At 43.8% G+C, this 13859-nt stretch overlaps 1 protein-coding gene across 1 annotated transcript in view; it reads left to right on the forward strand.

Annotated features, from left to right (window-relative positions):
• srcin1a (SRC kinase signaling inhibitor 1a) overlaps window positions 1–13528 on the forward strand; it is a 55052-nt gene extending 41524 nt beyond the window's left edge. The window contains 10 exon segments of the mRNA XM_070922985.1: window positions 372–502; window positions 822–969; window positions 1879–2182; window positions 2310–2571; window positions 2960–3099; window positions 3346–3498; window positions 3942–4070; window positions 4544–5461; window positions 7390–7527; window positions 13007–13528. Coding sequence (XP_070779086.1) covers window positions 372–502; window positions 822–969; window positions 1879–2182; window positions 2310–2571; window positions 2960–3099; window positions 3346–3498; window positions 3942–4070; window positions 4544–5461; window positions 7390–7527; window positions 13007–13528 — 2845 coding nt within the window.
• Window positions 13529–13859: the final 331 nt, after the last annotated feature.

A 13859-nucleotide genomic window follows, 5' to 3' on the forward strand; every position in this document is an offset into this window, starting at 1 on the left:
GCCTGTTATTCAGCCTGGCTAATGGCCAATTTATTTTGGTTAATTATACATGGAACTTTGATTCATTACATAATTTAAGGCAGAATTGTGTGTCTGACCAGAGCAGACACACACTCGACATTAGAGCTGAACAATCACATTTGTGCAGATTCTGCGTTCCACTTTTTACCTCCGTTGTTGCATGAAACTTTCGTACTCCTCCAGTTCAGCTGTCCAGAACTGTTGATCTAACTGCCAGTTGATTGAGGGACAGTTTATTGGCAGAAGTTTTACTGAAACTCAAATAGCATAATTCTGAGATAAATATTCAGTAAAATTTAAGTGTAGCAGAGGAATCCCTGGTGTTCAGCCTTCTGTCTGTTCCATCTCAGCGACCTGGAGAAGTCAGTGGAGGAGATCCAGAAGGAGTCGTCTGTCAACCACAAGCTGGTGACAGTGCAGGAGCTGGAGGAGAAGGCCACTGTTCTGAGAAAGCTGGGAGAAACACTCACAGAACTGAAAAGTGAGTCATGCTGGCGTATATCACATTCTGTGCACAGGCACAAAACAGAAAACACAGTCTTTTACTCTGGCGGACAGTTCATAATGCACTAATTACTCACCAAGGCACTGATTATCTTTTAGTCACCCACAGTCAGTCTGTCAGACATTTAATCAGCCTCAGATTGCTCATTGTCTTAATAAACTGCCTGACCATTTACAGTAGTTATGTTGTGTTGTGTTTGATTTCCACAAAAGGCTTTCAAAATCTTTGAGTGGTAGAATTGATTTGTTTGTGGGAACACGGCTTCCTGTGTTACTCCTCTTCTTTTCTCCTGCAGATCAGTTCCCAGGCCTGCAAAGTAAGATGCGGGTGGTGCTCAGGGTGGAGGTGGAGGCCGTCAAATTCCTGAAAGAAGAGCCACACAGGCTTGATGCCCTGTTAAAACGCTGCAAGACTATAACTGACACCCTCGCCACCATGCGCAAGTATGAACCTGCTCCGACTGAGAGCATCAGTACCTTAATGCTTTATATGCCCTGTTAAATTTGTGTTGAATTAAAGAAGCTGAATGTAAAGAACATTTTTATAAACTTGGAGAAGGAAAAGCAATCCTATAAATACTGGTGGAAATGCATTTGTCTGATAAATCCTTACAGTGACGCTTGTGTGAAATATGTCCAACATTAGCTGACATAAAAACCATTCGTAATCAATTCTAGAATGCTTTTCCATTTGTACCTCTGCCAAAGAGATTATGTTTTCACCCCTCTTTGTTTGTATGTCAGCAGAACGTTATGGATTTTCATAAAATGTGGTGGACAGACCGGCCTTGGACCAGGGAAAATTGATTAGATATTGCTGTTGATTCGGATCAGATTTCTGCCATTAAACATTTATTGTATCAAGCCAAAGCTCTTAAAACTCGCAGAGAGAGATGATTTAAAATCACAATGTATGTCCTGAAGGATGCATTCAAGTAGCCAGTATGTGACCACTTGGCATTATGATGAAGGATCTTTTCAGTCACATGAATAAAGACATTTCAATTTTATGGTGAGTGGGGAGTTGGACTTTTAAAATGTGCCCTTCAGCATTCTGTCGTCTATCTCTTAATCAGCCTTGTGTCCAAAAAGCACCTCACTTTCTGGTTTAATTAACCTCACCGATCAAAAGAGCTCATCAAATTTAGTTTTAGTTACTTTGTGGGTAAAGAAAGAGTTGGAGAATTATTCATTATTGGTGGAGGTTTGCGCCTTCACAGTGTTTCAAGCTTTTCAAATGTTTTTGGCATTCAGCAACAATTGTTTTCACTTCAAGTCATGGATTATTCATGTTTCAGTTTGTGTTACATTTCAAAGAGTTGATTAATGAATTCATCTTCCATTTCTTACCAGACAAGCGAATGAGGGGGTGTGGAAGAAGCAGGAGGACTTCTCTAGTCCCTCTTCAAAGCACAACGACTTGCGAAAATTTTCAGACTTTGACATCCCCACCAGCCCACCACTCACAATCAATGACCTTGGGGGAGGCAACAGCCTGTCCAACTGGAGCCCCCACACCAGCCTCAGCCGTGGCCACGGGAACCCGTCCGGCCCTCACAAGGACAATTATCCTCCTGTTCCCCACAAGGGCAAAGCCCTGGAGGAGCTTGAACGCCGTGCTGCTGCTGACAAAGCTTTGTCCGTGGAGGTCCGACTGGTAGGAGACATTTCTGCCGTCTTTCACCTTTTTCTTCTCTGTTATCACCACTCAAGTAGTCATTCAAATCATCACAACATAGTTACACCAGAACTGCAACACATTGATCCGTCTCTCCCCTTCACAGGCAGCAGAGCGAGACTGGGAGGAGAAGCGGGCCAGTCTGACCCAGTACAGTGCCCAGGACATTAACCGATTGCTGGAGGAGACCCAGGCTGAGTTAATGAAAGCTATTCCAGACCTGGACTTTGCTGCCAAGCAGATCAAGCCCTCTTCCAACACACCATCCTCCCAGACCCCCCAATGTGTGGCAGGAACCCAAGAGCACCGCGCCAACAAGCCCCAGCACAAGCTTTCTGGGAAAGAGGGAGGATCCAGGCGTGGCTCTGGTGAGATGGAGAGTTCAGTGCTCCAGGCTGCATCATTATGATGCATCATTGTAAAGCAAAAGCCTTGCCTCTTCAAATTGTCAGCTTTTGGAGACCTAAGAAAAACAGCTTTGTTCTCTGAGTAACCGTCATGCATTTTTAAATTAATCCAATTAGTTTTGAAATAGTTTCACAAGCCCTGCAGGTCATCAGATCAAGAACATGAATTAATTAATTTTAAGATAGTTAGTTTTATAAATGCAATAAGTCACTCAACAAAGCATTTATTATTAAAGCAGGTTTTACACACTACACATAAAATAATGCCTACAAATGCAGCATAGCTTGTTCTAAACTCACTGTAACTAAGACTCCTTTCTCAAGATGCCTGACTTACTTCCTTTTCCAGATGAGCTGACAGTACCACGGTATCGCACAGAGAAACCCTCCAAGTCTCCTCCTCCTCCACCTCCTAGACGCAGTTTCCCCTCTTCTCCGGGCATAACCACCCGCAGTGGAGAGCCCCTCATTCCTGGAAAAAGTATAAAGGTAAGAAAGAGAAAATTCACAAACATACGGTTTTAACACTGCATCATATAAAGTGTGCAATTAAAACAATTTATTGAAAAATGGACAATGTTTTAATTACACAATCATATCATATACATATCAACAGATTACTTTGCTCGTATAAAGAGAAGATAATCGATGCTAATTGGTTTGTAGACCTAAGGAATATTCTTCGGATCCTGCCTTCATGTATGTTAACAGCCTTTTTTGTGGTGGCGATTGTAGAAGTCTGAATCTGAAGAGACTGAATGCCAGAAACCTCATGTAAAACTGAGGAGGGCCGTGTCCGAAAACCCTCGTCCTGCATCTACACCCCCCACACTTGCCTCTGGGGACAAGGAGGAAGGAGAGGAGGAGAGAATTGCTGCCGAATTGGAGGTAAACTAAAACATGGGTTGAGTATTATGTTGATTATATGCTCAATAGGCTGTTGTTCAAAAGTGGGAAAACGCCAATCTTTTTATTTTCTATGTTATGTCCACAATCTGCCACTGCCTTTTGTGCGCACTCATACTTACAAGCAGACATGCTCCCCATCATTACCACATGTTCAAGCAGCAGGTGCCATATGTCCCTCTGCCCCTGGCACTGGGAGGGCACAAAGATCACATACTGCTCAGTCACACACATCATCACCCAGGGCTCACAGATCACACCCAGACAGATGGACCCTGATGACTGCTTGGACTGTGTTTGAGATGGCCTGCCTGAAATGTGATGGAACACAGAGTTAACAAAAACTCATTTTGATTGTTCAGTCACTGTTGTGTTTTTATCCTACTATTCATGACAGCTTTTGAACCTCCCTTTTCGCTCCCCAGCTGTTTGAGAGAGCCCCGCCCAGGCTCGCTCTGCCCCCTCCCCTTTCCCTGCCCATTAGCCCTTGCAGCAGGGAAAGTGTTCCCCCCTGCAGACTGGACCTGTGGCCCTCTGAGGCCCCAGGCACTGAGGTAACACTCTGGCTGACTGAGTGCTGTGAATTGCTACCCTCTTAAACCTCTGTTTCTATTCCTCTTAACCCCTCTAAGCACACAGAAACCACCATCTACCGCTCGGCCTCCAGCCACATCCACCCACAAAGTCTCCCTCCAGCAGATTCTATTGCTCACCAATTGTTAATGTGTACGCATGCTGAATCCCAACCGCAAATATTCACACAAGTCAGTCTGTAATCAATTTTTGCATTTGTATTTGCATGTGATTTGACTTATCTTAAACTTCCTTTAATTATCAACTTAAATTATCAAGACACACATTACATACAAGTTGATAAGAATCGCTCAGTCTTTTCTTTCTTTTTTCAGTCATATGGTTGATTGTCTGAGTTTGCAGTGATCTCATGCAACAAGTGTTGGATTGTGCTGAAGCTAAGACCCATCCAGTGTGTTGAAATTTAAACCTCAAGTGCTTTCCTCATTTATAGGGAAGGCGCTTGGCTCCTGTCCCCCACATCGTGTTGACAGAGTGTTTGTCAGCTTCGCCCACTGCCTCAGAGGATCCTGTCAGAGATTTAGCAAATGACCCTGTAGAAGAGAGTCCATCACGAGATTGGACTGGTCATTACACCGTCCACCAGACTCAAATTTCAAAAGACAGGGATTCATTTGGAAGTCCTCCTCAGCGAGAGCGAGAGCAGCGTTGTTTTAAAAAGGATGTGGAATTAAAACAGGAAGTTTCCTTGCTCTTGACAGAGCTGGAGGTGAGGGTTGTGTCTCCCCTTGAGGCCCAGGAGCTCAGCAGAACTATGGGGGAAGCTCTGCAGACTCTGATCATCTCACCACAGACTAAAGAAGTCTCTGAGGTCCAGCTGACTAAGCGGCCTCTCCTAGTGCTCCTCAGAGAGGGTAAAACAGTCAAGGAGGCCTACAGGCTGCTGCATTCCCTTTTGGAGTCATCCAAGCCGGTGCCCAAACCCAGAATGAAATCCACCCTCCAGTCGGTCCAGCAGAGCTCTCTGGTGGAGGCTCTGAGGAGAGGGATGGAAACGGGGGATAGAGTGCTGACATTTCAGCACAACACTGAAATGAAGACGATTCCTGAGGTACAGCAGAATTCAGTAAACACTACTGTTAAGTCCAGTGGGTCAGCTCGCTCTGTGGACAGTCTAGCAAGAGAAGATATCCGACGCAGCACCTACAGGAGGCTGGACAGCTTGGAGGAGACTATTCGTGAGCTGGAGAACACCTTAATAGAGATCGGTGGCCATCCATCTGCAGAGCAGCTCTACACTGAGACAACCACCAAAAGCACTCCTTTACAGATGACAGGCAGTCCGACCTCAGAGACCAAGAAGCCACCAGTCCCACCCAAGCCGTTCTCTTTTGGCCCAGCATCGATCCAGGTTCATTGCTTACACCTGCTGTGCAGATTCCTGCTCTGAAGCAGCATGCTCTATTATCTTTCCTCACTGCTTCTCTCTGGGTGACTGTTGGAACTTCACTTTCAAGCTTCTGATGTCTGCTCCCTGACTAAATCTGCTTCTAATTATTTTTGAAAATGAAAATTTGTAATAAGGGGCAGACAACAGACTTTCTCCCTACTTGTCTGTTCTGTGATTAGTGCCGGAGCTGCTATCCTGCTGAGCCCTGAGTTGTTAATTGTTTCTTTATCGATCTGTCCTGGCATCTGTTTTCTGTCAGTAAATCTAGCCAATTTCACCTTTTGTTACACCAAACAGGCAATAAAAATAAATGCATATATATAAATATCTCAAAATTCCTCTTCCCTTTTCACCTCTTTACTTTTCAGCTCTCTCAGATTAATGTGTCTTCTCATCTTTGTCCTATCTTGAAATCAACTCTTTCCCTTAGAGATTGTTTCACACAAGATAATGAGGGGTCAAGGTACAGCAGCTGTTGTGCTGTATTTAAACAGGCTTAAAGGCATATTTTATGTACTGTGTCACGTTATAATTGCAGACACCAAAAGTTACTTGGTGAATTTGTGTTTACAGAGCACAGAAAGAAATACAATTTGGGTCGTTACTTGTAGGTAAAAGTATGAATAAAAAATAGTGAGTGAAAAGTCAAGCACAAAAAGTCAAAATCTTCATAATCAGTCTTAGTACTCAGGATGATATGAGGACAGACATCTATCTCTTATAGCAAAGCCAAATATCACTTCTCATTTACTTCTTGTTGATATCTAAAGACCACTGTGAACTCTATTACCAGACATTGCGAGTAGCCTGCTTTCAACTCACCTCGAGTTGACCGTAACACAACAAAAGATTAGTGGTAATCAAAAGACTTACAGTATTGCGTTCCTGTGTCAGCTGCCACTTCAGTGAGGGGTGTTGACAGCTTGCGTAGTATTCCCTGTTGCTCTGAATGTAGCCTCCCACTCAGGGCAGGGCTGCAGTACTTGACAGTCACACTGTCATGGTGAGTTTCAGCCCTCTGATGTAGAGCCAGAGAGCATTCCCGTGGGCATGGCTGAGGATTACAGAGTCTTCACACGTTATTTCATCACTTTCATTTCAATACTTAGGCCACGTTCATTTCAACATGACCCTTCGTCTTACTCTTGGCCAACGTTTGCTCATGCACTCACCAAATTCACACTGATGAGTGATCTACTTTCAAGACCCATTACAGTTCAGTTTTGAATTAGCACATAAGAATAAGGATGTATCCGTCAAGCATTGAAAACACTTTATATTTTATGTCTCTTTATGTATGTGTTATGTCTGCATGTCAAAATTCAGCTTCACACCAAGAGAAGATTGGGCTTAGAAGGAAGAATTACCGTAGCAGAGAAAGATTGACTATTTGATGCTACTACAGTTAATCATTTATTAGTTTTCCTTTAAGCTAATGTCTCAGTGTGCAGAAGATGCGCAGTTGGATGGAAATGTGACTGAATGTGTATTTGTTTTTGTGCGTATTAGAGAGTCGACAGAGTAACTCAGCGGGATAGATCATTAAGCACACAAGTCTCGTGGATCCTGTGGTGAGGCTAGGCTACGCAACATCAGTTTTGATGCTGCGTGTCTATCGTCTCGTCTTTGTCATTTGCTACTGATGGATGGTAAAACTGAAGTGGAGTGTTCAGTTATGTCAGCTACAAGCTCTGATCTTAAAAACCTCATTCTTATCAGGGGACAGAGTTACCTGTTGAAATCAAAGTGTACGGAGTTGATGTGTATCTGAGGCGTAAACTAAAGGCACTGAAGAGGAGAAATGAAATGTAAGACTATGTACTGTGTGTCCAAGGTCTGATTCACACCTCTCCTCTCCTCTCCTCTCCTCTCCTCTCCTCCCCTCTCAGGGAGGGAATAGTTCTAGCGTTGGGAAGGTTCTCCACTCCTCAGCTGCCTCCAAACTGAAGCACCTGCAGCAGAACAGCACAGACAAGACTAAAAGTGGCAAAAGAGAGGACTTCCTGAAGATCCAGGGCCAGCAGCAGGTACTATCTTTATATTTAGCATTGTCGGGGCCAATGCATGCTTGATCTCTCAGCGCCTGTGCTGAGGGACTGCACGGTACTTTCCAGACACTCTCACTATTAGTTTCCTTTAAGGTGGTGGTAGCCAAAGCCATAACCGTTTTTCAACGATTAAAAAAGGCTTCCACAGAATAGGGGTATAATAATAATAATAATAAAAGAAGATGACGGTCATTGTTAAAAAAAAGACATTGCATGCCCTCCGTCTGAAACTGGGCAATGATCTGTGCTCGCTAGAAATCAAGAAAGGTGGGACAGATTTCACATGCACAGGCAAATTTGATGACCTTGTTCTTGATATAGAAACATGATTTGTTATAAAGGTGGCGGCATCTTCACATGCCTGTGTGCGAGCTGACAGTCTCCAGAGCAGTTATGCAGCCCTTCTGTATTTTACACACAAGATCACGCATAAACTTGCCTTTACCATCACTCGTCACCTCAGTCCTCTCCTCGCCCCACAGAACCACTGCACGTCCCCACCATGCGCCACTCCTTAGCTTACATTTCACACAGGGTTTAATTTTAAAATATATCAGCTTAATTTTGTTTTTGAAAGACAGTGGCCATGATTCCTTTATTTTTAGCTAATGATCATAAGTTCTTTAATGGCAAAGTCACATTATTGTGACCGTCTCGTTATCATGGGTTTGTCGAAATAGAGACGAGTGTCAAACAGGTTACAGTGGTGGAGGATTAGTGCTTCAATTACCTGAAAACGTCTTAAGCTATCTCTAATTATAGTATTTAAAGCCATTATAAACGTAAAAAAAAACACTTTTACTTAGCATTATATGATGCCATAACAGACCTGTTTAAGTCTTGAGTTTTATTGGTGTCAGAAAATGTAAATCTCTGCTTGTTTGTTTTGGATGAGAAATCAGCCTGGTCACACAGACCTAAAAAAATATATTGCATAAATATATTGCAGTTTGGAGCCTTTTATATTGAATTCTAACAGGCATTAAAAACTTGAGAGGTTGACTTAAGTTTAATTTCAGAGAACTTGCAAACTCCCTGCCGAAGCCTCTTTCTATACATTTGCCTGATAGCTGGCTCAACATCTTTTTTTGGTTTTAATTCACTAGCATTTCAGTGTTATAGAATAAGGTAAAGGGCTGGACATAAGGATGCTAAATGGCCTCAGGAGGTGAGGAAATTGAACTGTTGAAGCATGTCAGTCCACTAAAGGCAAGAGAAGATTGTTGCACCATGCCAGTGCACAGGGAAAAAAAGCTTAATGTAAATGTAATTTGAAAAATAACAGGAGCAGTGAAGTGAACCTAAACCTCCACACCCTACAGAATTTAGCAGAGCATTTGGACACAAATTCAGTCTTGAAGATTACAGAGAAATGAACTTGTTTGGCAGAGAGGGAGAGATTTTGAGAGATGGAGAGAGTAATGAAGCTTTGGTCGCCTCAGACTGAGAGAAGATTGGGAGGAATCGCTGCAGTGCCATGTGATAATCACCCCTTGAGTCACTGGCAATCACTGATTATTCAATATGAAGAGGACAGTTCTCTTTCCCCACCATTAAGTCTTTCACGTTTCCTTTTCTTTATATCTCTTTCCTTCTTCCGCTTTCTGTACTCTGCAATTTACGCACGCTGCCCTTTTCTCCTTTTCACTCTTCCCCTGTCAGTCTCTCTCATTCCCTGTGATTTGGAAGCAGAGTGGATTCCTACACTCATCTAATGAAAGCAAAATTAATCCCATTATTTCAGCATGACACTCACACATGGCACGCTCTCTTTGTCCACAAACTGTTCAAAACAGTCATTGTGAAAAGAAGCTGTATGTGTGAAAGCGCTATCCTCAGAGGGACAGTGGACTCTCAAAGCTAATTGTCAGCATGGGAAGTCAGTGCCAAGCCCTTTAGGGTGGCAACATACCTCAAATGCATGACGGATAACAAAAAGAAACAAAGACCCAGCTGATTAAACCAAGTGAATAAACAGCCAGCTGTGGCAGTCTTCACAATTGCCAATAACTGCATTTTGTGGCATTTTGAAATATGAGGTGCAACGAGTAGTTGAGGGGTCAAGTAGTCAATTAGTACACCAGTAGGAAGAGGTTTTGTCATACAAAAACAACCACAGGACATTCGTTAAGAAAGGGGGGCACTTGTAATATACAGCTGCCAACCAGTGTGGTCATATCATGTGGTTTCATTACTATTACTTAAGCAGATACACAATTTAAACTTCTATAGAGCCCCAAAGTAAATAGAAAAAAGTTATGAAATATATAATCACATTAATAGATTGTGTAAAGATGATAGAAATTTTCAAAATGCCCTTTTTCAAAAGTCTGTGTTTATTTATCAGAATTAACCAGTTAGCTCCTGTTAGCTAGATCAGCAACAATTTCAAAGTAATTCTTAACCAACTATCTAGCTGCCGTAAACTCTGTTAACCATGCAGTGCAATGTACTGTAGCATTAGCTTGGTGGAAAACACAGAAATAGTTTAGCACCCTATTCAAACCTTAATGAAGCACAACGCTGAGAGTCCAGTGTCGTTTCCACAAGCTGTTACATTTGAAATCACTCCTTCTTGGACAGATTCCTGATGTCTTTCACGTCAAACCAATAAAACAGCACAGATCCTGACAGTTTAGCTTACAGATGGATGGAGAAAAATCGGTCTACTAAACCATTTTTAATTCAGTATAATGAAACAGCTAAGCATGGACTATGCTGGAAAAACACACCTTTTATCCGCAGCTCATCTCACCAAATTATCGAGGCGGCTGGCTCACTTACGTTCAGCCTTTAAGAGCTGATTGAGTAACTTTTGCTGACTCTAACTTCACCCGGTGTTTTTTGAAACTGTCCCTGACATTGTGCTCATGATCTTTCTGAAGAGAAATCCTAAATATAGCCACTAAAAAATAAATTGTCTTCCTAGGATCCACACATTAAGCCTTACCAATGAGCTGTAACCTAAAAAATGTCCCTATTTGAGCCACCACAGTGCTTCTTCTTATCCTCATTTCACCCTCAAACTCACACCTGCTGATCACACTTCTGACTGATACTGTTGTTCTGACAATCAGACGTGCCCACCTTGGGTGACCTCTCTACTCGGACCACAGATGAAGGTAAAGGTGTCTCTTCTCTTAAACCTCTCCTGGACATAATTCCCCAAACGTGACCCAAAACCTTTACTCTCCTTCCAGTCCCCATTGGTGTTTTCTCTTTTGTTTCCTCTGGCCAAATGATTATTGACATTTCTAGGGCGTTTTGAACAGGGGCACAGAGTCAAGGAATGAGCACAACACTTTGCTGTCTCTCAGTGGTCTACTATCTCCCAAACCCAGCTAATACATGAATAGATCTAAATATATGAATACCTATAGCATCAGTGGCATTATCCACACAACGGCGATGAAATTTCCCACCAGTTCAGATGAAAGGCAGCTGATGCACATTAACATGTCATGAAAGCCAGCCAGACATGTGTACCATCTGCAATCAGCTAAAACACGATGCACTGGCACCACTTTTTGGTTTTATGTGGGTCCTGCGTTTAGCATTGCCAATTTCAAGTCACTCCTCACTTTTCCTCATCAAAATAAAATATGCTAGCTGAATGAATGAATGAACATTGTGCTATTCAGATAATTTGGGATTTTGTTGTAGCACCTGGGATGCAGATTTCAGGTGTTATCTCTTGCTACTCCTGGCTACTGTCCTGGACATGCCCCTGCAAATAATGCTGTCCAAAAAGACTTGATCATTGGAGCAAAAAACAAGTATTATGTTCTTGTTTACTTTGCACAGCATCAGGTTCCTTTGTTAGTTTTGGCTTTGATGTTATCTGTGCGTGTTAATTGCGGGTGTTAAAATTAACAGAGCCTTTCTGATGGTGCTCTGTGCCGCTGTGCTCGGGCTGTCTGCTCGCTAAAGCTTAACTCAGAGGTATTAGAGCATTCCAGGCATGAGGATCCTTCAAATCAATGTGCTGGATAAGAACAGACAGTTCAAAGCCACAATTTCTCCCCGTTTGCTTTGCCACAGATCAAGGAGGGCATGACAATGTGAATCACTTTCACGGTGCAAAACCCTACTTCCATTTCCCATTTGGCCTCTTATTACTTCTGTCGGTAAAACAGGCTAGTTAAAGGTGCTGGGCATGAGGTGGGGGTTGTGAAGGCCTATCCTTCGAGGCTGTCGTCTGGCAGGAAGCTCTGACTGCGTGAGATGAAGGGCGGCTGCTCTGCCGCACTCACAGACCAGAATAAATGTGTCGGCCTGGCTTGAGAGGACTTCCTCAAGCAGAAGGAACAGCCCTGCTCTCTGGGGATGGTTGGCAGCACAGGCTCTGGATCTGCAACAGAGCAGGTGAAAGCCTCCCAGCAGCACAGTCTAGACTAGCACACCTGCTCTCCTTTCATATAGAACTAATCCCTATAATCTCTAAACAAACACCTTTTAAAACTTATAGAGCCACAGTAAAAACTTTTCTCCTTTTTCTTCTTATGAAAAGTGTAAATAAAACTAACCTGAAGTGTAAAATTATTAACAATAAACAGCTGTTTGGCTCTTTAAAACAGATTCTCGCTCCCTTCCCTGCACATAAAACTTACAAACTGTTTCTGTCAGATGCATTCACCTTCGCTCCACCTGCAAAAGAGACAAATACATGTTGTGAATGTGTTGCCCGCAAGTCTCATACTGTTGAAACAGTGCCATCTACTGACTCATTCTAGCATTACATGAAGGGACTGACATGTGACGCTGTCTGTCCATCAGAATATTTTGCATTTTTTAATGAGTGAACATCATTAAAACAAGTGTCAAAATAAAGGTGGTTAACACCAGTGTAATTTCCATCATGTCACTTAGTGTTGCACCCTGTGACAGAGGGTGTGTTTATCAGTGGTTTGGTCATCATGTGTAGGCTGCAGCCCGTCTCATGGCTTGCATCACACACGCTGATATCAACCTGAATAACGATCTCCTGTGTTTGTGTCTTGTTCTGTTTCCTTTCCCTCAACCCCCCCCATGTGAACCCGTGCCGCCCTGCACCCCCCGGCCTGCCCACCTGCTGTACCCGTGACCCTGCAGCAGTGAGCGACCTGTTCGTGTCCAGCCTCTTCAGCCTCCTCCTTCTCCTGTTCACCTGACTAGAGAGCTACTCACATCCATCTGCCCCCTTTACTTTATCTGCTTCTTTCACATCTCCAGTGTTTACTCCAAAATCTACACTGAACCCCAATCTGTGTGCATTTGTGGATGTATGTGAGTGTGTATGTGTGTGTGTATGTGTGCAAGCATGCATGCACGGGCATGTTTGACTGTAATGGTAAGGGAAGGTGCTGCAGGTGACAGTGCCCAGAAAATTTGAAGACTTTAATTTTTCATCATTTCCCCTTTGATCCCTTAAAACCTCCCCTCCCCCTTCCTGTCTCCTGTGTCCCTGCTCTACCTGAAGGCCTTGGGGACCAACAGCACCAGTGGCAGTATTGAGCCATACCTCTCTGGTATCAAAACAGGCATTTTCTCAGGCCGAGTGCCCTCTCCCGCAGCAGCGTTTGCCCCTGGCCTGAGGAAGTACCCCCAGGAGAGGGCAATACCCTCCCTGACAGCTTCCTCCAGCCAAGCGAAGGCCCTGCTGGCAAGCCTGTCTGCCTCTGGCCTGAGCGCTGAGGCCCTGCTCCTCTCCTCCACCCTCCGTCATCACCGCCTTCTACGAGAGCAGCGAGCCTCCTCCTTGCCCCTGCCCAGCAGCCAGTCCTCCTCCCTTACTCCCACTGCTACCTCTTCTTCCCCTTCACCCACCACCCCAACTCCTTCCCTGTCTCCTGCCTCCTCCACCCCTCTGAGTTCCCTTACCCCCTCTCCTGCGGTTTTGAAGCGCAGCGATTGTAGCCTTGACAGCTCCAGCCTCAACGGCTGCAGGGAGGGTGGCAGCGAGCCTGTGAATAAGGACCTCACCTCTGGCAACTCTCGGTGATGAAGAGGAGAAGGGTGAGGACATGGGAGAATTCAAGCACCATCACAACATGGACCAGAAAGAGAAATCAACTACATTACGGAAAATTCCAGCATTTTTTTTTGCTTAGTCAGATTTTCTTTTGGCTTTTTCTGCCTCTTGTTTTTCCTCTCTACTTTTGGCCTCACTCCAGTATGCAGAGTCTTCATATTTCCATGGCAAAAACTACAATACAATAAATGGAGTCACAGTCTTCTTCTTGGACTCTGATCTGGTTCCATAGTTCCTCTGCAGTTCTCCCACACAGTCATCCTGCCAGTTTGCCAGATAGTGAGCGCACAAATGGGCCTCC

Source organism: Enoplosus armatus, chromosome 17, assembly GCF_043641665.1.
Source record: "Enoplosus armatus isolate fEnoArm2 chromosome 17, fEnoArm2.hap1, whole genome shotgun sequence".
Lineage (NCBI taxonomy): Eukaryota > Metazoa > Chordata > Actinopteri > Centrarchiformes > Enoplosidae > Enoplosus > Enoplosus armatus.